The sequence below is a fragment of the Drosophila subpulchrella genome, chromosome X (genome assembly GCF_014743375.2).
Source record: "Drosophila subpulchrella strain 33 F10 #4 breed RU33 chromosome X, RU_Dsub_v1.1 Primary Assembly, whole genome shotgun sequence".
NCBI lineage: Eukaryota > Metazoa > Arthropoda > Insecta > Diptera > Drosophilidae > Drosophila > Drosophila subpulchrella.
Window position 1 is genome coordinate 14,843,452 of NC_050613.1, and position 18,792 is coordinate 14,862,243.

Sequence of the window (18,792 nt, forward strand, 5' to 3'; positions counted from 1 at the left end):
CTAAGGGGCAACTTTCGGCCTGGTCACTCATTGATGCGGATACATCCGGTGGCTCGGTGGGTGGCTCAGTGGGTGGCTCACACACACATAGGTAGGTGGTTCGAAGGGCATCGGACATCAACTGCTAACAAGTCAACAAGACCGGCTCCGTTCAGTCGGGCATTCGCATTCCCAGGGGACATTTGGTCAGCTCGGTCAGGTTAAGTGTTTTATGAACTTGTTTCAATGGAGTCGAGTTGAGTCCTTACAAAGTGCGTGTGTGTGTGTGTGTGTGTGTGCTGCAGGTTCCATGTGGTGACATGTGGCCAGCAGCAGGAGCAGAAAACAGGAGCAGATCCAAGTCCTCGTCTGTTGCCATTGAAGCTTTTAATTTGATTTTCGTTCAAGTGTCGTTTTCTGTGGTTCCCCAATTGTCTATCTCTTTCTGCCGACCCTCAGCCCGTCTCTTTCTGCCATCACCTTTGCAATTTGTGCGTTTTGAACCATGTTGATTGTAGCCAACTTGAGCCTTTGGCCCGGCTTAAACTTCTTCTCCCGCTTCGATTGGGGATTCCACTTTTTGGCCAGGATTTCACTTGGGTTCCTGTTCTCCTTTTCGGTTGAGGTCTCAGTTTCTGATTCTCCTAATGAGGCATTCCTTTGCTCCCGAAAATCCTCTAATTAAAGGCAATACAGTGTCATTCGGAATTTAAATTGGGTTGACCAGGTTAACTGTTCTGGAAAATATAATCAAAATAATTTTAGGCTTTGTATACGACATTTGTTGAAAACAAAACAATAAATAAGATGAGAAACAATAAAAATTATTTTGTTTTTATTGTAATACATTGAGGCCTATTTATCCTAGTTAATTCATTAATTATGTATTTGACTTAATAACAAAAGAGGCATTTTTGAAAATTTCCCTCTGCAAGGGTATAACAATAACTCTGTAAGCAATTAATCAACCTTAGCAACCTCAATCTCAGCGCTCTTTCCATTTCAATTCAAAGCTGAAATAACCACAACGATTCAGATTGCAAAGTACCTGTGCAGTCGAGTAAGTGACATTAAATAAACATATTATTTAATTTGCAAAATGGAAATGGCTTTATATAAATATAAGTTGCAATTTGGAATTTAGTGTGGTTTCAACCGAAGATGCGAGTGCAACGTAATCGCCAAAAGGCTCTTCTTTGGAGCCAACAAAAACTATTAAAGCCGCAGCCTAAGCATTTCCGGATTACGCTAGCCACTTGGCGGGGAATCCTGTCCAGAAATACGGATGAGTTTTGTCGCAATACCACCATTCATGGATTGAAGTACATTAACAACAGCAAATTGCGCAACAGTGATAGGTGAAAAGGGAAAGTTAATCAAGCTTTTGTAATTTTAAATATAATTTTAACAAGAGAAAACGAAATCGTCCGATTTGAACAATTTGTGGCATGAAGATAGATATTGATAATCAAAACAAAATTGCATTTGCACTTCAATCTTCAAGATTTTCTTCATGACTAGATCGAGTCGGCTAGTGATCCTGATCAAGAATATCTATAGGGTCGGCAACGCTTCCTACTACCTGTTACATACTTTTCAACTAATTTAGTATACCCTTTAATTCTATGGGTAAAAAAAATGGTACATATTTGAAACCTTATACCACTTAACATAGATATTATTATTCGTTGTATCCTAAAAAAATACGATATGTGCAATGTACATTGCACATTGTATAAACATATTATTCTGATGATGTTTCTAATTGATTTAAATTTGAATTAAAGGTGCTTTTTCGGAATAGCCCTGCTGGCGGTGCTTTCCATAGCCATTTACCTTATACAGGACGCCTTCGATAAGTGGAACACCAATCCGGTTATAGTGGGCATCGATCCGGAGCTGACTTCCATTGCCAACGAGCCTTTTCCGGCGGTGACCATCTGCAATTTAAATCAGGCTCTGGCCGAAAGAGTTAAGGACTTGGCCAACGATTCCATGGAGTTTGCAATGCTGCAGTTGCTCTGCCGACGGAAGGTGGATGTCGAAATGGTTAAGGGAAATAGTTCCAACTGGGAGGAGTTTATACTAAATGTAAGTTATGATAAATGTCTATTTCTAAAATCTATATTAAATCACTGGATAAGGAAGGTATTAAAAAACTAGGTTAATACTTTGATTTTACCCAAAAAATATATATTTCTTATATTTATTTACGTATACCTACAGATCTCACAGCCATGCAAATCAATGGTGATTAACTGCCGTTTTGGCGCCGATGATTTCGAATGTTCTCGTTTATTCCATCCCATTGTGACCGATGAAGGTCTATGCTGTGTTTTCAATATGCTGCATCCCAGGTTTATGTATCGGAAAAGGTGGGAAACTCCATTTTCATTTGACTTTTAAGTATTCACAATTTTTCATTTGATTCCAAACCAAAAGGAAAGGCTTTTGTTAAAGCCTATTTGCAAAGCACAACTTTCGGTTCGGAACTTTTCTAATCGTATACTAGCTTGGAAGCCTTGCTTTTAGTCAATAGGAAAACCTAAGCTATACCTTTAACTTTAGTCTTTTATAATATCTTAAATGGGAAGTAAAAGAGAGGTATATTTGGTTTGGAACTTTTCTAATCGTTTACTAGCTTAGAAGCTTTGCTTTTAGTCAATAGGGCAACCTAAGCTACACCTTTAACTTTAGGCTTTTATAATATTTAAAATGGAAAGTAAATGAAAGGAGTAATGTTTAAATACTATTACTTTTTCTTAAACCAAAAACTGAACATTAATGTGAAATATTAATGTATGCACGATGAGAATATGTTGAAAAGCTGGGACATTTATAGCCACCGTCACTAAAATCTTCAATTTGATTTGTTTAAAAAAAGGTTTCATATCGATTAGGAAAAAACTTCTCGAATGTACAAATCAAAATAGGCCTGATACTCACTTTTCTTTACAAAACTTGATATTGCATGTGGAAGGTGCAAACATATCATATTAGATTACCAAAAATTACAGCATATTTTCTATAACTTTTGCCCTACAGTGTTCCCTATTCGCACCGCAATATAACCCTACCCTCTGGTTTCCATGCGATCAACTGGCACGCGGAGTTGGGCTATCGCAAGCGGGGTTCCCAGCCGGATGGGGACAATCCGCTGTACCCTCGACGAGCCCAAGGAACGGGTGAGTCGCTGGGACTATCGCTGACCCTGGACGTGCAGGCAGATGCCTATTACTGCTCCTCATCCAGCAGCATTGGCTTCAAGATCGCCCTGCACAGTCCGAATGAATCGCCAAATGTGCGGGAGACGGGAGTTCTGTTGGCTCCCGGAATGGAGACCAAATTGCGTATAGATCCGTCAAAAATCCTGACCGAGAAGCACCTGCGTAATGTGGACCGCCGAAGCAGGCGGTGTATATTCCGCAATGAGCTGAAACTCCGTTGGTTCGCCCATTACACTCAGAGAAATTGCGTGGCCGAGTGCCTGTCCGGCTGGCTAATACGTCACTGCGGCTGCGTGACCTTCTATATGCCCCGATTGAACAAGAACGATACCATATGTCCGCTGCGCAAGACGGAATGTGTGGAGCTGATTCGATTCAGGACCATTGTGGCGATGGAGTCCTGCCTGGAGGAGTGCCTGCCCTCGTGCTTCGATCTGACTTTCAGTGCGATTGCCTATTCTACGAGGATCTCGCACGACGGCTTCAGGGAGGCACCCTCGAATAGCGGCTGGAACTTCTCCGATTCCTATGTGGAGCGCAGTGTGGCGGTGGTGAATATGTACTTCAAGGATCCCACATTTAGGGCCAACAAGCAGACCGAGTTCATTGGCTTCTCCGATTTTTTGTGTATGTCCAATGCTTACCCAATTCTCCTAAATCCTTAATGATATATTCGTAACATATTTACAGCTTGCGTGGGCGGTCTCATGGGTTTGTTCCTGGGCTTCAGCTTTCTCTCCATCGCCGAGTGTGTGTACTTCGCCTTGATACGACCCTGCCGCACTTGCTCGGAGATCCGGCAGCATAACCAGCCCAGGGAACAGCAAGTTAACCCAAGGAAGTCTCCGCCCACAGGCAACATCAGATACATTTCACCAGCCAATTGGTTTCAGGCCGAGTTGGCCCATCAGCAGCCCCACAGGCAGCACTTTAATCCTGCTTAAACTTAGCACAATATAACTAATCTAGATGAGGTCCCAGTACTTGGTCACGAAGTCGTTTTTGGGCAGGGCCAAATTTGCGGGCCGCTCGTAGTTCATGGCAAACTGCTTGGCCTTCGACTGCAGCTCGTCGTCGAATATCTGGAATATACAAATCAGTTATAAATACAAATTAAAGGAATAGTGTTCAACCGCTTACATTGCACTCCTTCCTGTCCAGTAGCGGTGCCAAATCGAATTCCATGATGGGCAGCGAGGAGTTGATGAACCGTGCAGCATTGGCCACCTCGGGAACAACGTGTTTCTGTAGCAGCGTGATCTCCCACAGCGAACTATTAATGGCCTGCGACTTGACGGGATCGGATTCCGTTTGGTTGTAGGGATCGCTGAGTTCATCGGCCGCATGACTGGCGCGTATCAATTTCTGCAGGCCCGTGTGTCTCAACAGAAGATTGCAAACGAATCGGATCATGATCACAGCATCTTCGGTGGGCGATTGGAGGGCCAAACGAGCGAGACGCTTTACAAAGGCAGCCACTAGATTCTCTGGCAAATGGGTTGAGGTCAGGAAGATGTCGGCCAAGTAAAACAGACGGGCCTTGTACTTGTTGAAGAACATCCGTGGGTAGAACATATTGTACAGCTTCTCGTACACATCCGGGTAGGTGATGTTCTGCTTTTGCATCAGCGTGAAGATGCCCTGGAGGGCCAGCAAGGCAATGGGGCCATCTGAGGGATGGAAAAAACAGTTGTGCATTAGGATTCATTAGATGTATACACGTGAGTACCAACCAAACTGGTGCAGTGAGTCCATGAGGAAGTCGGTCAGCTGGATGGGATCCTTCAGGTGGTTGATCACACGTTCCAACAGAACCACCAGAATTTGCCGGTGCAGCTTCTCGTCTACTGCGCTGCTCTTGGCCATTATGACCCGCCAGAGCTCGCTCAATCTCTTCTGATTTTGCGGGTAGTTAAACTGCTGATTTTTTGCACTTTCCACGTGGTAGTCGGCAGTGCTTAGAACTGATTTTCCCAAATCGAGGAGGTTGACAATGGACAGAAAGTTCATGGCTTTGTTGGGGATGTCCTTGAAGTCCTTCTCGGGCACTAGGTCTAGTAGTTGCTTGAGAGTAATCTCCAATACATCAAGATTTTTGCAGTATTTCCCATAGTTGGTCAGCGCATTTGTAGGTGTTTCCTCGGAATTCAAGAGGGTTCCTAAAATATCATGGATTCTGTGGGTGGGCCAGCCCATTTTGGGTGCTATGGGATGTTTGGCCTCTACTTTGATCAGTTGCATGCATACTTTTAGAGCCGCGGAACTCTCTGAATCCACCAGGAGATTCTCCAATAGGAGCAACCAAGTTTCCTCGTATAATTCCTGGATTTTCTGGGTCTGTTTCTCGCTGCCTTCGGTGGTCATTCGTTTAAGCAGGTTCTTGAATATCACCTCGAGGGTATTCATCACCTCCCCAGCTGGCACATTATCGGGAGTGTCCCTCTATAGGAATTTGGAACATTAATCAATTATTTATTTAATAATTTTGATGATTTACCAGCAGCTGAACGAATCCCTTGAGCGTTTTGATGTCCACATTCTTGGCATTTAGCAGGGAATTGGCCTTGGACTGCAGCTGCTTCTTGGCCAAAGGCTCCGCGATGTCCTCTTCCTTTTTCGCAGCTAATCGTTTCATTTTTATTTGAATAAATGTGGTTTAAAACAATTCAAATCCAAAGAAAAAGCAAAACAAAAGACGAAAACATGCGGCGTGCTCATAGAGAGATGCCAGATCGATAGGAAAAGGTCAGGCACGCGCTGCCACCTTTTTTCGTGGTAAAAACTATCGATTGCAAGATAACTATTGTCTGGTATTTTCAATTGAGACATGTTTAATTTTCCAAAAATTAAATTATTATTAGTCAATAAATAAGATTTTAGATATTAAGCGATGGTCCTTTGTTGGTTTTCTAATTATTTTTATGAAATAATGTTGATATAAAACTCCCATGTTGTTTAGTGTGCATTTTATATAACCTTTCAAAAAAAATACGACAAGTAATACTTAGAAACAATATATTTATAAAATTACATACGATATAAGCTTCAATACAAGGTCTTTATTTAAGATCTTTGATCTGTTTATTTTGGCGCCATTTGATGGTCATACTGAACGTGCGGACCTATCGATATATACATACTTGGGCTTATCAATTCGAAAAGTACCATCTCTTGAGCGGCAAGGTAAAGTAAAAATAATTCATACATTTCATTATAAAATACAATTATAATTATAATAAAAAAAACTTTTTTCAAAGGACATAATAAATTTAGTTAAGAAATAGATTTTAAGTATTCATTCCTAACTTCCTTTAACTTTCATTCATAAAGAAAAGTCACTCAAATTGAGTTTTCACTTAAACGTGCGGCATATTCTGAGTTCGGTTTTCCGCTTTTGCGCTCAATTTTGAGTTCGGCTGGCGAACGAAGCCGCTTTGTTTACAAATACTTTTTGTTCCTTTGGGAATTTGCATGCGCGCCTGTTGCGTTCGTTTCGCTATCGAGTAAAAGTTTAAAAGGGAAGAGTGGCTCTTTTATAAAGTATAAAAAAAATTGTCATTGCAGAAAATATTTTCACCATATATGACACATATAAAGAATAAAACAAAAAATTAAAAACAAAAAAAGTACCTAAACATTAATTTTATTTTATCAATTTTACTTCTTGGTAAAATTTATTTTAGCGCTAACAACTCAGCCAACCAATATCAAAAAGTAAAAATAAAATTATTACAATGAAAGAATTGTTTCATGTTTGTTTTCTCTATGCTAAGACTTCGTAAAAATCGCATTATTTAAGGCAAAAAAATTAGGAACAAGCTTAAGAATAAAGTAATTACAATATCTACATGCCACTTTTTAAGTTTTTTTTAAGTTATTTAAATTATTTAAGGAATAGGCAAATATAATAAACTTATGCATTTAAAAAAAACTGTTATGATATTTTTTTATTCTTTTTGAATAATTTATCGAAACATTATAAAAATTTGTTTAGTTTTTAATTTAAAAAAAATTTTTTTATGTTTCAGAAGTGTTGAAAAAAACATGTAAAATAAATTAAAAAATATTAAAAATTTTAGAGTAAAATGTTGAGTCCTTTTCACAGGCGGCAAAGCGCTCGAATCGTTCCACTCGAGTCGCATCCCTAGGATCTTCGGCTCGTCCTTCGTCCTGTGTTTTGGTTTTGTGCCCACTTGCGACTGTTTCGCTTTGGATGGCGCGTAGTTCGCTGGCGAATGTCCTGAACGACGGTTGTGTGGCGGACTAAAACAGGACCAAAGGACCCCACGGAATCGGGCTGAAGAAATCATTTCAATCCGCATACAACTCAGTTCGAAATTGGTACTTTTTAAAAAATTGACCGGCAATAAAAAATTTTTTCTTTATTTTTTAATGTGTCTTAAGAAATGAACAAAAATTTATCATTGAAATAAAACCCAACAAAGGGGAAAAAACAACAAACAATTATTAAAACAGATTTGAAGTGTGAGAGAACCCGGTTTAAGAAGGTTTATTGTTAAAAAGTCTCGGCCAAGTGTTTTCCGGTTTTTGCCTTTCCTTTTTTAAATTTTTTCCCGCTGTCCAGCGACTTCAAGGAATTGAATCAGGTGAGTGGCAACTTGTGGTGGCGAAATTTTAAGTCAAGAAGCCGGTAATTGAATTAAAGCCAGATTCGAAATTGAGGTTTAGGTCTTACAAGAAACGTTTAATTGCGCTTGGGATACTCGCACTTTTCCCGCTTTTCCTGCTAATGAACTCCGGAACATCCGGATTGAGTTTAAAATTAGTGGCCAAGCGGCTTTTGTTCGTCTTTTGAGTGTTAAAGCTTTAGGGGATTTAAAAAGAAACTGAAAATCATAAGAGGACAGGTGGAAATGACACGTGAAATTCACAGAAGTTCTCAGGAAGATAATCCCTGAATTTGCCTTAACAGGAAGAGTATTTCCAATAAAAATGCAATTTGTTTAATGATTTTCTCGATAGCCTTTAAGGTTTATTTAGTTTATTCAGTGGACAAAAAATTAATCCTAAATTGCAAGTAATTGGTAAATTATTTTTTAAGAGGTTAGTACATTATAAAAGTATTTTAAAGATTTTAGAAAGCTTCGATGTTCATAAAAAAATTTGATGAAATTTAAAACACGATAAATAAAACAAAATTTGTAATTAAAACATTTTTTAAATATATTTCAGTAATTAAATCCAATTTCATTGAATGTAATTTTAAAAGTGTTTCAATTGCCAATTCATGTGGTAATTCTGCTTTATTAGCTGGACACTAGAAAATGCCATTTAATGACTTCTCCACCGACGATAATCCAATTGCTTTCGTGACAATATCGCACTCGCCACTTAACCCGCGAATTAAATATCCCTTTGTTGAAGGTGTGGTCGGTGCATCCGCTTAATTCGAAACCAAATCCAAATCAAAATCCAGGTACTTAGATATCTGGCTTTAACACGCGATGCGCACCATGCGACATGCATTCAATTTAATTTTCAGCTGGCCGCCCAATTTACACATTTAACGTGTGTAATTTGCAGCTAAATTTAATTGGCCTAATTAGGTGCGACACGGCCGTGGATCGTGGGTGAAAAGGGGGTGGGGGGGCTTTTCCGGGAAGTGGGTATACGAATTGCATGTGGGCGGTGTGAGTTTGCCATTAAATGTTTTGGGCTAAGGACCCAACTCAAAGCAAACGGCAGTCGCGTCAATTCAGGCGAAATCATCTGAAATAATTGCGCCCTTCAATTGTCAAATTGCGTTGGATTTGACCTTGAACATTTTCCTTAATTGCAACAATTTGATGGGGATGGAAAATCTTGGAAAATTATAGGAAACAAGTGGGCATGTGTGTGGGAATTTAGGTCTTAAAATAGATGTCCCTTTTTACCCATGGTTAGTTCCAATTATTAAACTTACAAAGCGATACTAAAAAATATATGATATATACCTCAAAATTCATTAGGTGCTATAACAGAGGTCAACATATATATCTTATTTTATTTAAGATTTGAGAAAATTAAAAACAAATGTACTAATTTGTTATTAAGTTCTAGTGAGTACATTTATTAATAATACATTTCATTTAAAATTTTCTAACATAATGTATTGGCACTGCTTTGCAGTTTTTTAAAAAACAAAGGCAACTTTTCTGTTTGGATGAATTTAAAAGATAGTGAACAAAAACTATTAAACTTACCAAGCGATGCTAAAATGCGATGCAAAGTCTTGAAAAAGTATAGAAAATAAGTGGGCATGTGTGTGGGCACTAAAATCCTAAAATAAACATATAAAATATACCAAGCTATATTAAAATATATCTGAATATGTATTAAGATATGTGTACCTAAAAATTAAAATATTGCTACGATAGAGTTTAACATATTTCACTAATTTTATTTAACTTTCAAGAAAATTTATTTGTTATTAAACTGGAAGTAAACTTAATTTTAAATTTTCTAATAAAAATGTAATTGCATTGCTTTTAAGTTTTTTATAATAAGGATTTTAGCAACACATTTTGTTTGGATGAATTTAATTTTTGTTGATTAGGTTTTTTAAAAGTATCAAACGATATTAATACGATCTCGCTTCAAGCCCTTTTTGCCTCTCAAGCAACCTTGGCAACCCTAAAAAAAATTGAGAAAAATCCAAGAAGCCTAGAGGTAGAGATTTCTTTGGCTGGATTGCTTCTTAAAGCGCAAAAAATGGTGCAAGAAAGTTTTCCATAATAATTTAACAAGAATTTTACGCTGCAGGCAAGGACAAGGCACACAAGTCCTGAAGTCCTGCAGAACCCCCTCAGCCCCCTCATTCCCCACATCCCCTTTAACAGCCAGCAAACATTGTCCAAGAGACCAAGATGTGGCATTAAAAATGAAAAAGCAACTCAAAATTCTCTGTCTCGCAAATGGGAACGCAGCAGTAAAAATACCAAAACGCATAGTCGCAAGGGGTGGTTGGGGGGCTAAAAGCTAGGAAAACCGGGTGGGAGCTGGGCTATATGTAAGTGAAACCTTTGGATATTTTCTCATCTGGGGTCCAGGCCTCGGCTCATCTGAGGCATGCAAAATGAACCATAAAGTGCAGTCAGTCAAGTTGTTTTGAAGCCCTTTTCCGCCGGAACCCCCTTTTCTGCACCGCCCCTGAACTGATAAGCACTTGACTAGAAGGCTTTGACCACATTTCAGCCCCTTTTCCTTGGACTCCGCCTCCCCTGGAGTCCCAAACTCCAAGCCCTCAACCTCCAAAAGCGGAAATAAAGCCGAGGAGCCCAGCGCCGGGTTCATAAAGTCGGACTCATATCTTCCCTTCCCGAAAGGGACTCATAAATGGTCCCTCTCTGCGGGCAAATATTTCGAAATTATGTTTCGTTTGAGGTGCAGTTTTCCCAGATATAAGGAGTCGCTTTTTCATCTCTGCCGAGGCCATTGGCAAATTGGACTGGTAAAGTCTGAATGCAGACCAGCACTTGGGTAATTAAGAAGCGTTTAAAAATGTAAAGAGCGCATTTCACGGATTCAAAAAGACCATAAGACATATTGAACGTGAACCTGAATAACGTAGTAGAAATGTGGACTTTAATACCTACGTTTGCTTTAATATAAAACGATCCCTATGAAATGTACTTAATCCTTAGTGGCAATTATATCTGCATTATTTTTGGACTTAAGTCAACAAATAATTTTCAAAAGATTTTATAACCAAGGAATTTAAATGATAAATTACATACACACACAATTTAATTAATATTTGAAGAGGATATAAAAAAAAATAAACTACAACACTTTGAGGGCCTACTTTTAAGTTCAGCACTTAAACTTCAAAATATTGGTGTTTTAAATATATTTTAGAAATAGTAAAAGTAATTTCTTAAAAAAATTGCATGTCATGTAAAAGAAATAAAACCAAGAGAAGATGTCACATAAAATGTAGAAATTACTCTGAAGTAAAATTCTAGCAGGGTTTACTAGATTTCGCCAATTCCAATTGGCAGTAACCACTTTCTGTGCTTGGAAAATTGCCCATTGTTTTTCCGGGCTAATCAGTTGAGCCATAAACATTTAGCTGCTTTCATCTGCCCTTAAAAGTTGACTAAATGAAATGCAGCAATTCTGGCAGTAATAATAATGCTTGGCCATAAAGCTTAGGAATTACACCTCAGACAAATGCAAATGTTGTTTCGTTGTCTCGGTTCCCCAGTTGTCTTATATTTATTTTATTATTTTATGTTTTTTGCATTTGCCACCCAGCTTACCCAGCTGCCCCGCCCACTTTTCACACACTTTGCCGCCCATCTAACCACTCATAAGCTTACTTTACACACACAGAGACCAAAAAGACAGGGGCAAAACAAGATAAACACGTTTACAAATTTCAGCCAAAGCTTTTCCCGGAGCGGGAAAATCGGGGGAAAGTCCAGGAAAAGCGACAGTGAGACACACGCGAGTATCATGAAAAATGTATAAAGAGCTGCCAGTGGGTTTTCCCAGCCTCCGTTCTTCTTTTTTTTCTCTTCCTTCTTCCTGGTGTGTAAATTTAATTGATTGACATCACTTAAGCGTAAGGACAACAGCCGACAAAAAAAAAATGGAAAACAAGACAAAAAAACCAGGACGAGAGCATGTAAACAAATGATTTCTCAATTGCCTGCCAAGCGAAAAAGATAATCGAAAAAAATAAACGCACATCTTAATTTGTTTTCAATGCAAATATTTGTCAAAACCGAAAACGTTCTTGTTGACTAAACGTTCCGCCGACTGGATTCGCCACTTGAACCCGGATTAGTTGCCACTTCAAAAGTTAAAAGTGTGCGAAAACAGGACGTTTTCATTTGAAATTCATTTGAAATAAATTCAATTTATTGCCTGAAATTGTGTTTGGTTTTGGATAGTTTTATTTACCTGAATAAAAGAGTGAAAAAATGCGGTGAGCTTCCCGGAAATGTATCTCACTATTATTTAGGAGTACAAAAAGTGATGTACGTTTTTCAAATTTGGGTTGCGAAAACATCGGTATTATCGATAGCATTGAAAATCAGTTAAAATAAACAAAAATTACAAAAACCAAAGAAAACTAATAATACATTTGGTTTAAAGAACATTTTAAAGAACGTTTTTCTACATTTTAACGCAGTTAAAATTAAACGAAGTTCAATCTTAAATATTTACATTTAAAAATACTTTGTTATTTCACAACAATGCCAAAAATCGTTTGTAAAGTTAATTTGTTTTGCTGAGCGATACAATAGACATTAGGTCAAAACCATCGATGCTATCTAAATTTTAAGACTATCGATATTATCGATAATGCTATCGATCGTTTAACCAAACCCTATTCAAATGATCATTTAATTCAGAACAAAAAGCTTGGATGATATAGGTCTTTTAAGTTTTCTAAAAATATATTCCAATTAACTGGACAACAATGAACCCAACAAAAAATATGCTTTCTAAATTTAAATACCATCGATATTATCGATAATGCTATCGATCGTTTTGCCAATGCCAAATCCAAATGATAACTCCATTCAAAACAAAAGGCTTGGATGAAATAAGTCATTCCCGTTTTCTGAATATAATATCGTAAGACCCTAAAAGTCATTCCAATTAACTTAACAACAATGAACCCAACAAAAAGGACCCCAATTGAGGTTCACTTAACCCCCGACAAATTACTGCGAAATAGTTGGGGTATTTTGTTGTTATGCCTTTTGACAGTCTTTTCAAGCCAAGTGCTTTTCGCTGGAAATAGTTTACGGGGTCGCCGCGTGAAAATATGAAATATCGCAGGGACGGGCGGGGGTTTTTGAGACTGAGAATGCCTTCCTCACAATTAGTTAATTAAGTTAAATTTGCGTTGTCGCTGGCACATCGGGCGTCATCTTGGCTGCTCATCAGAGTTATCAAGATGAAAGCAGTCGGCTCTTCGCGATTCCAAGAAGTAAATGGAACATATCGAGGGGGGGCCCCGGAGTTACTTTGAAGTACATATCCACTCCACACATCTCTGTTTTCGGTGTTTTCGGTGTTTCTTGGGTATCTGGTGTTTCTGGTGCTTGTGGTATTCTGTGGCTTTCGGCGATTGCTGTTGCATGCTAATCGAGTAAGATTCCAAAGTGCCTCCGCTCTCGTAAATAATTGATTAATGAATTACAAACTGTTTCGCCTCTGCAATCGTCTCACACATGCCATAATTAAAGCCTAATGCCCATATACATATACATATGTATAGGATATATATGTGTATATCCTTTGGCAGAGAGCAAAAGTTGTTGGCTTAACTTCATATTTACAATTCAAATTATTTGGCTTATTTACTTTGTACATGGGAATTTGTTTGGCAATACTCGTATAATAACAAGGCAGCACATTTTAATTCCCAGGCATTTTTGTGAAACTCCCATTTTGTTGCAGAAATTATTGTAGGTACGTATTACAGCAGTAAATCTTATTACAATATGTACGTACTACTATTTTTCGTTGTCTTTTAAATTTAATTAATTTAATTTATTATTTTTCGAATCCAAATATTTGAAAAATCTTCATTAAATGTGTTTTAAAACTGGCTAACATTAATTTTTTAGCTTTGGGGTAAAAATGTCCCTCTCTCTCTTTTTAATTTGTTTTTTAAATATTGTTTTATGTAATTATGCATTGATACGTATTAAATCGAAGATATCATATTCAATTTTAATGTTTCGATGTTTAATTTATTACTAAACTTCAAAAATTACATTTTTTTAGTGTAAGTTAGGCTAGCTTAAATTATTTTAGCTTAAAAAAAATGAGTGCTCATTTTTATTTATCTCAAATTTATTTATTTGTTTAAAAATGGCAACATCACTTTGTTAACTTTGGTGTAATTCCTTTTTAAATTTTATTTTAGAATATGGGTTTTTTTAAACATGCACTGATAAAGCATTTAGTATATCCATGATATCATATTCAGTTTAAATATTTTTCGCTGTGTTTTTATCCATTGCGGCTTTAATTAATGTAAATACAAAACTTTAAAATAATTATGTTTATATTTATGTAAGCTTTCCCTTTTTTCAGTGCAGGCTTAAAAACATATCTGCTCATTTAAAAAACTTCACCCGGATTTATTTATATAGACGTTTTTAAAAGAATGTGATATATGTCCCAACCATTCTCAAACTATTTTAAAAATGCTAAGTATCCTATACCCAACCCTTCAACACATGTGGGCTCAATACCCTCTTGGGCATTCGGCTGAAATCGAATTCAGTACGAGCCCAATTCATTTCAATTCCAACACATCCACAATTAGCTGCAATTCATTCTAATTTCAGCACAATCTAGCTGCCACTCAGCTGCCATAGCCCAGTGCCCAGTGCCCATTTCCCACTTACCACTCACTTTTCATCCGACCGTGGCCATGAATTTCCCGGCACTGTGGTTCCGAAAATACAGTTGCCTCTTGGCTGGCTGGTCTGTTTGGCCAATGCGAAATTGCGCACATTCATTTCCGGAATTCTAAGAATTTTCTGTGGCCAGTGTCCGTTGAGAGATCTCGGGTGAACTGGGTAACTTGGTAACTCAGTAAGCTGAAGACTGGAGACCCAGAGACCCGGATAACCCGAAAATACGGTGACAAATTTTGGGGGGGGGGGACGTGGCGAGCAAGAAATCGAGGAATTCCGGGTGCAAGCAGGAAGTCCATGATGTGTAGTTAGCCACTTGGGCACTTAATGAACTTGGAAGCTTTCCTCGGTCAGTTTATCTCAGTTGAAAGGTCAAGTAACCGCAAATCGATGCCGCTCAAGAGTTGCATTCTTTAAAATCAGTCCATAAAATGGGAGCAATATCCAGAAACGATTATCATAATTGTTGTCGCTGAAGATTAAGCAACTAAACTTTGGGCAACCAAAAATATAAAATTCATCGGATTTTCATTGCACCTTCTTCAACGTTGGACCAAAGTTTTAGATTTATTCGCTCAATTGAAGGTTGTTTATGGACTTCCAAACTGAATTTCCTTGAATGGTTTCATAAAACCCACCCACAAAGAAACAAACATATGTTTGTATTTATTTCAGAATTAAATGTTCTGCATTCATTTTACAGAAACCGGTGAGAGAAAAGAAGCTTATATTTGAAGACCTAAAAACAAAACAGGAATAAACAAACATTTGCAAAATCTCTGTAGATATTTTGACTCCTTTTCAGGTGTTGTTTTGTGTGAAATATGTGAATTTCATATGCAAAAAGCAAATATATTTTGACAGTTTTTGTTTTTATATATATATCATTGCACATATAATTCTAAAGACAACTAAAAGGCACTCAAAGTCTTTTGAAAATGATGTACATTTTGTTAAGGCCCAATTCCCAAAGCCAACAAATAAATTTCAATTTAATTTTGCGAACGGAAAATTCTAACCAATTGTTTGTCACTTCTAAGCTTCAATCAGGTATTCCATTAAACTTTGTTTTCCCACTCACTTAACTTTGAGAAGTGAAACCTAATCCCGGCTTAAGTGGGGAGTTTCTTATGAGAAAAAACATTAGGGCTGGTCCTTTATCGCAAATATTTTCATTGGAAACAAATTACAAAGTGAGCTGTTTATTTTTAGCATATTTATTTTAGCATATTTTTGTCATCGTCAAAAAGGTTGAGAAATGCTAGTTTCAATGTGGCTTTTAAAAATACACTTTACTTATTTTAAGAAAGTTTTTAGAGCGATATAATACTCTTTATGTTCCTTTCAAAATGCTGCAAGACTGGAGAACTACCCCTTAATAATTTTTAACAACTTTATTTAAGCACTCATAATTTTCAGACAAGACTCTCGACTTGATGTGCTGCGAATGAGTGGCTAATATAAAGTTTAATCCTGCCAGCCAACTACGAATTGCGACTCCATCACACATGATTAGCCACGACTCAAGTTAAGGATCCACGCGTGTGGGTCCTGTTTGCTTATTAAAATTTATGATCAATGTACGTACGTATGTACATGAGTCGACTTCCGTCTTAGCCCCCTTTTCCCCTCTCCCTTTTTGCGGCTAAAAAGTTTCAGAACTTTAGACGAAAATGCCGAAAATTATAATTTTTGTGAGCCACCCAAGTAATAAAACTTTTACGCCCGAAAGTATGCAATGTGCATGTTACAGTAGTCACTGTCAAACATGTCCTTGCTTAAGGGTGTGTGTGTGTGTGTGTGTGGGGGGGCTTCTGTGTGTGCGTGGGCGTGCGACGAGTCAAATGTCACAAAGGATTGCTGGTTGCTCGAGCAACAAGGAGCAAGGAAAAGCCGGGAAAACCAGGGAAAGCGGGGGGAAATGTTGAACAAAAGAAATGTGAAAATATGCCAGCGGGTTAAGCAGCAGCAGCCGCCTCCTTTCCTTCGGCAAGTGGGCGTGGTCCTGGCATTAAATTATGAAGTCAACAATGCATGTGTCGTGTATGTTTATTTGTGTGTGTCTGTGTGTGTGTTACCCATGAGGGGGCGGTTGGGGGCAGTGGGGGCGTGGCTGGCACAACGTAATTGTGGGTGTGTCTAACAACCAAGAACTTGGCTATTTTGGTACATTTTTGCGTTCCGCAAAAGAGGAAAACTCTGGGAAATTTACAAATTTCTTCGCATACAACATAGTCATTCATACTTTATTTAGGCTTTGAAAAAATTATTTTATTGGAGTTCATTTTAAAATAAAATACTCTCTTAAAGTCATTATACATAAATATAACCTTTAGTAGTTATTTGAAATTTCAAAACTATTGGATTTATTGGAATTCGTTTTAAAATAAAATACTTTCTTAAAGTCATTATACTTAAATATAACCTTTAGTAGTTATTTGAAATTTCAAAAATAAAGCTTTTAAATCTGGAACGTTATGGTTTTGTTTTACGGTAAAATTTTCTTTCCGACCCATCTTACTCATTGAATATATTTTATTTTATATATTTTTGGCAATTATATATTCAAATATCACATATCATAAGAGAAGGTTAAGAATTTTATTTACTGCTGTCAAGGCTTTTATTTTTTAAAGACTTTTACTCGATTTTCATTTAAATTAAAGTATCTGTCAGACTTCTAGTTAAGACTTTTATTTTTAAAAGTCTTTAATAACAGTTATAAAAAACTTTTATAAGTAGAAGTCAAACGTATCTGTTATTTCTGCGTTTTATAGTAAAAATAAAAAAAGACAAGTTTTTGGGACAGTAAAAATAAAAATTATTAAAAATTGTTATAAAATAATTTAACTTTTAGTCACAAAATAAAAGTTAGTTGATAAACCGATTACATTAGGAGTAGCCCAATGTGTCTGTATACTTGGAAATTTCTTGATACATTTCTATCAAACTTTTTTTATAAAGACTTATAAATAAATAACTGCAATTTTTGGTCCCTGGTTTTACCATAAAATAAAAGAAAACAAATGTTTTTTTTCACTTAACATTTAATATTAAATATACTTTTTCAATAAATTCCGTTCTAAGCCCCAGGGAAATCAATTTGCAGAAAACCCAGCAAATAGTTGAATGCCACATCCCCGCCCTCTCGTTAAACATAACTTCTGCTTAAATACTAAGTAGTTCTGCCCATAGAGAAGATTAATTTGATTTTATTAATGAAATCATTAGTGGGGCAAAGGTAAAGAAAGGAAACGTAACGGAACGGAAAGTCCCCGAAAAAGCGGGCAGCGCTTGAGGTTAATGTGGCATGTGAATGCCCGTTACTTTCCCCCTCTATAATTTTCCCTCCGATTTCCCGCTTTCATTCATTTGGAGGGTTTTGCGTGCCGGGTTACTTTTGGTCATGCCAGTCGGCCATTTCATTCATTTTTGGGGGCCTGACCTACCGACCCGCATGTGTTGACCACTAGGGATGTAACCGTAAACATAGGCACTGTGCGAGAATTTATAATAAAGGAAATAAAGAGAAAACAAATCTTGGCAAACTAATGGGGATAAAAATATGTTTTTGCAAAATATTGAGACTGTCACAAAAATACTAGGGACTTAAAAGCACTTATAAAGCGCCTAAAAGCATACAGCAATAAATTTAAGTCCGTCCAGTTTTGGTGCATAGTGAAAAACACCTGTTTTTCCAAAACTTATAAATAAAATGAAGGATTTTTGTTTGTTGCACATAGATGGCTACATTTTTTTGAGTGTATCTCGGGTCGACCAACGACAACGGATGTGGTCATTCACACAAATTAAATATTTGCTTACGCTGTTGTAAGTGAAGCGTCATCGCAGGACGAGGACTTCCACTTTCGCTTTCACTTTCACTTTCTTCGACACCCCCCTTCCCATTGCCACGCCCCCCACCCACTCCTTTTTTTCTGCGTTGAATTAATTGAAGCAAATTTCGAGTTTTACCTGCAGCACAGGAAAGTCGAGCAAATGAAAGCAGATAACAGACAGCTGACTACATTTCCGCCCCTCTTTTAGCTTTCTCCATTTCTCTGGTTGTTGCTTTGAGTCCTTTGATGGACCCGCTGAAAAGGATTCTCTTTCGGGTATTTCTTCGCCTGGCAAATATTCAAAGTGGCAGCCAATGAATAGAATTCAATACTCAAAGCCGATTTGAATCTATCAAG

At 37.4% G+C, this 18,792-nt stretch overlaps 3 protein-coding genes across 3 annotated transcripts in view; 2 read left to right on the top strand and 1 right to left on the bottom strand.

Moving 5' to 3' along the window:
- The first annotated feature begins 1,140 nt into the window (after positions 1–1,140).
- Positions 1,141–4,184, top strand: LOC119557915 (pickpocket protein 28). Its single transcript, XM_037870923.1, has 5 exons — positions 1,141–1,337; positions 1,767–2,070; positions 2,206–2,354; positions 3,025–3,833; positions 3,897–4,184. The coding sequence occupies exons 1-5, from the start codon at positions 1,141–1,143 to the stop codon at positions 4,148–4,150; spliced, it is 1,713 nt and encodes a 570-aa protein (XP_037726851.1). The 3' UTR covers positions 4,151–4,184.
- On the bottom strand, positions 4,092–5,931 carry LOC119557916 (nucleolar complex protein 4 homolog B). The gene is made up of 4 exons (XM_037870924.1): positions 5,704–5,931; positions 4,940–5,648; positions 4,347–4,876; positions 4,092–4,288 (listed from the first exon to the last, which is right to left on the bottom strand). Exons 1-4 carry the CDS (start codon positions 5,839–5,841, stop codon positions 4,172–4,174), a joined length of 1,494 nt encoding a protein of 497 aa, XP_037726852.1. The 5' UTR covers positions 5,842–5,931; the 3' UTR covers positions 4,092–4,171.
- Positions 5,932–7,447: 1,516 nt separating this feature from the next.
- LOC119557826 (allatostatin-A receptor) overlaps positions 7,448–18,792 on the top strand; it is a 96,494-nt gene continuing 85,149 nt past the window's right edge. The window contains exon 1 of the mRNA XM_037870784.1: positions 7,448–7,813. The gene's annotated coding sequence lies outside the window, so the exon portion shown is untranslated. The remainder of the gene's footprint in view (positions 7,814–18,792) is intronic.

What these genes read in the sequence shown, in the direction of transcription:
- LOC119557915 (XM_037870923.1), top strand. Translation starts at nt 1,141, where the DNA reads ATGCGAGTGCAACGTAATCGCCAAAAGGCTCTTCTTTGGAGCCAACAA. An exon ending in AAATTGCGCAACAGTGATAG is followed by an intron (nt 1,338 to 1,766) that starts GTGAAAAGGGAA and finishes TTTGAATTAAAG; the next exon opens with GTGCTTTTTCGGAATAGCCC. An exon ending in GGGAGGAGTTTATACTAAAT is followed by an intron (nt 2,071 to 2,205) that starts GTAAGTTATGAT and finishes GTATACCTACAG; the next exon opens with ATCTCACAGCCATGCAAATC.
- LOC119557916 (XM_037870924.1), bottom strand. Translation starts at nt 5,841, where the DNA reads ATGAAACGATTAGCTGCGAAAAAGGAAGAGGACATCGCGGAGCCTTTG. An exon ending in AGGGATTCGTTCAGCTGCTG is followed by an intron (nt 5,649 to 5,703) that starts GTAAATCATCAA and finishes AAATTCCTATAG; the next exon opens with AGGGACACTCCCGATAATGT. An exon ending in GGACTCACTGCACCAGTTTG is followed by an intron (nt 4,877 to 4,939) that starts GTTGGTACTCAC and finishes TCCATCCCTCAG; the next exon opens with ATGGCCCCATTGCCTTGCTG.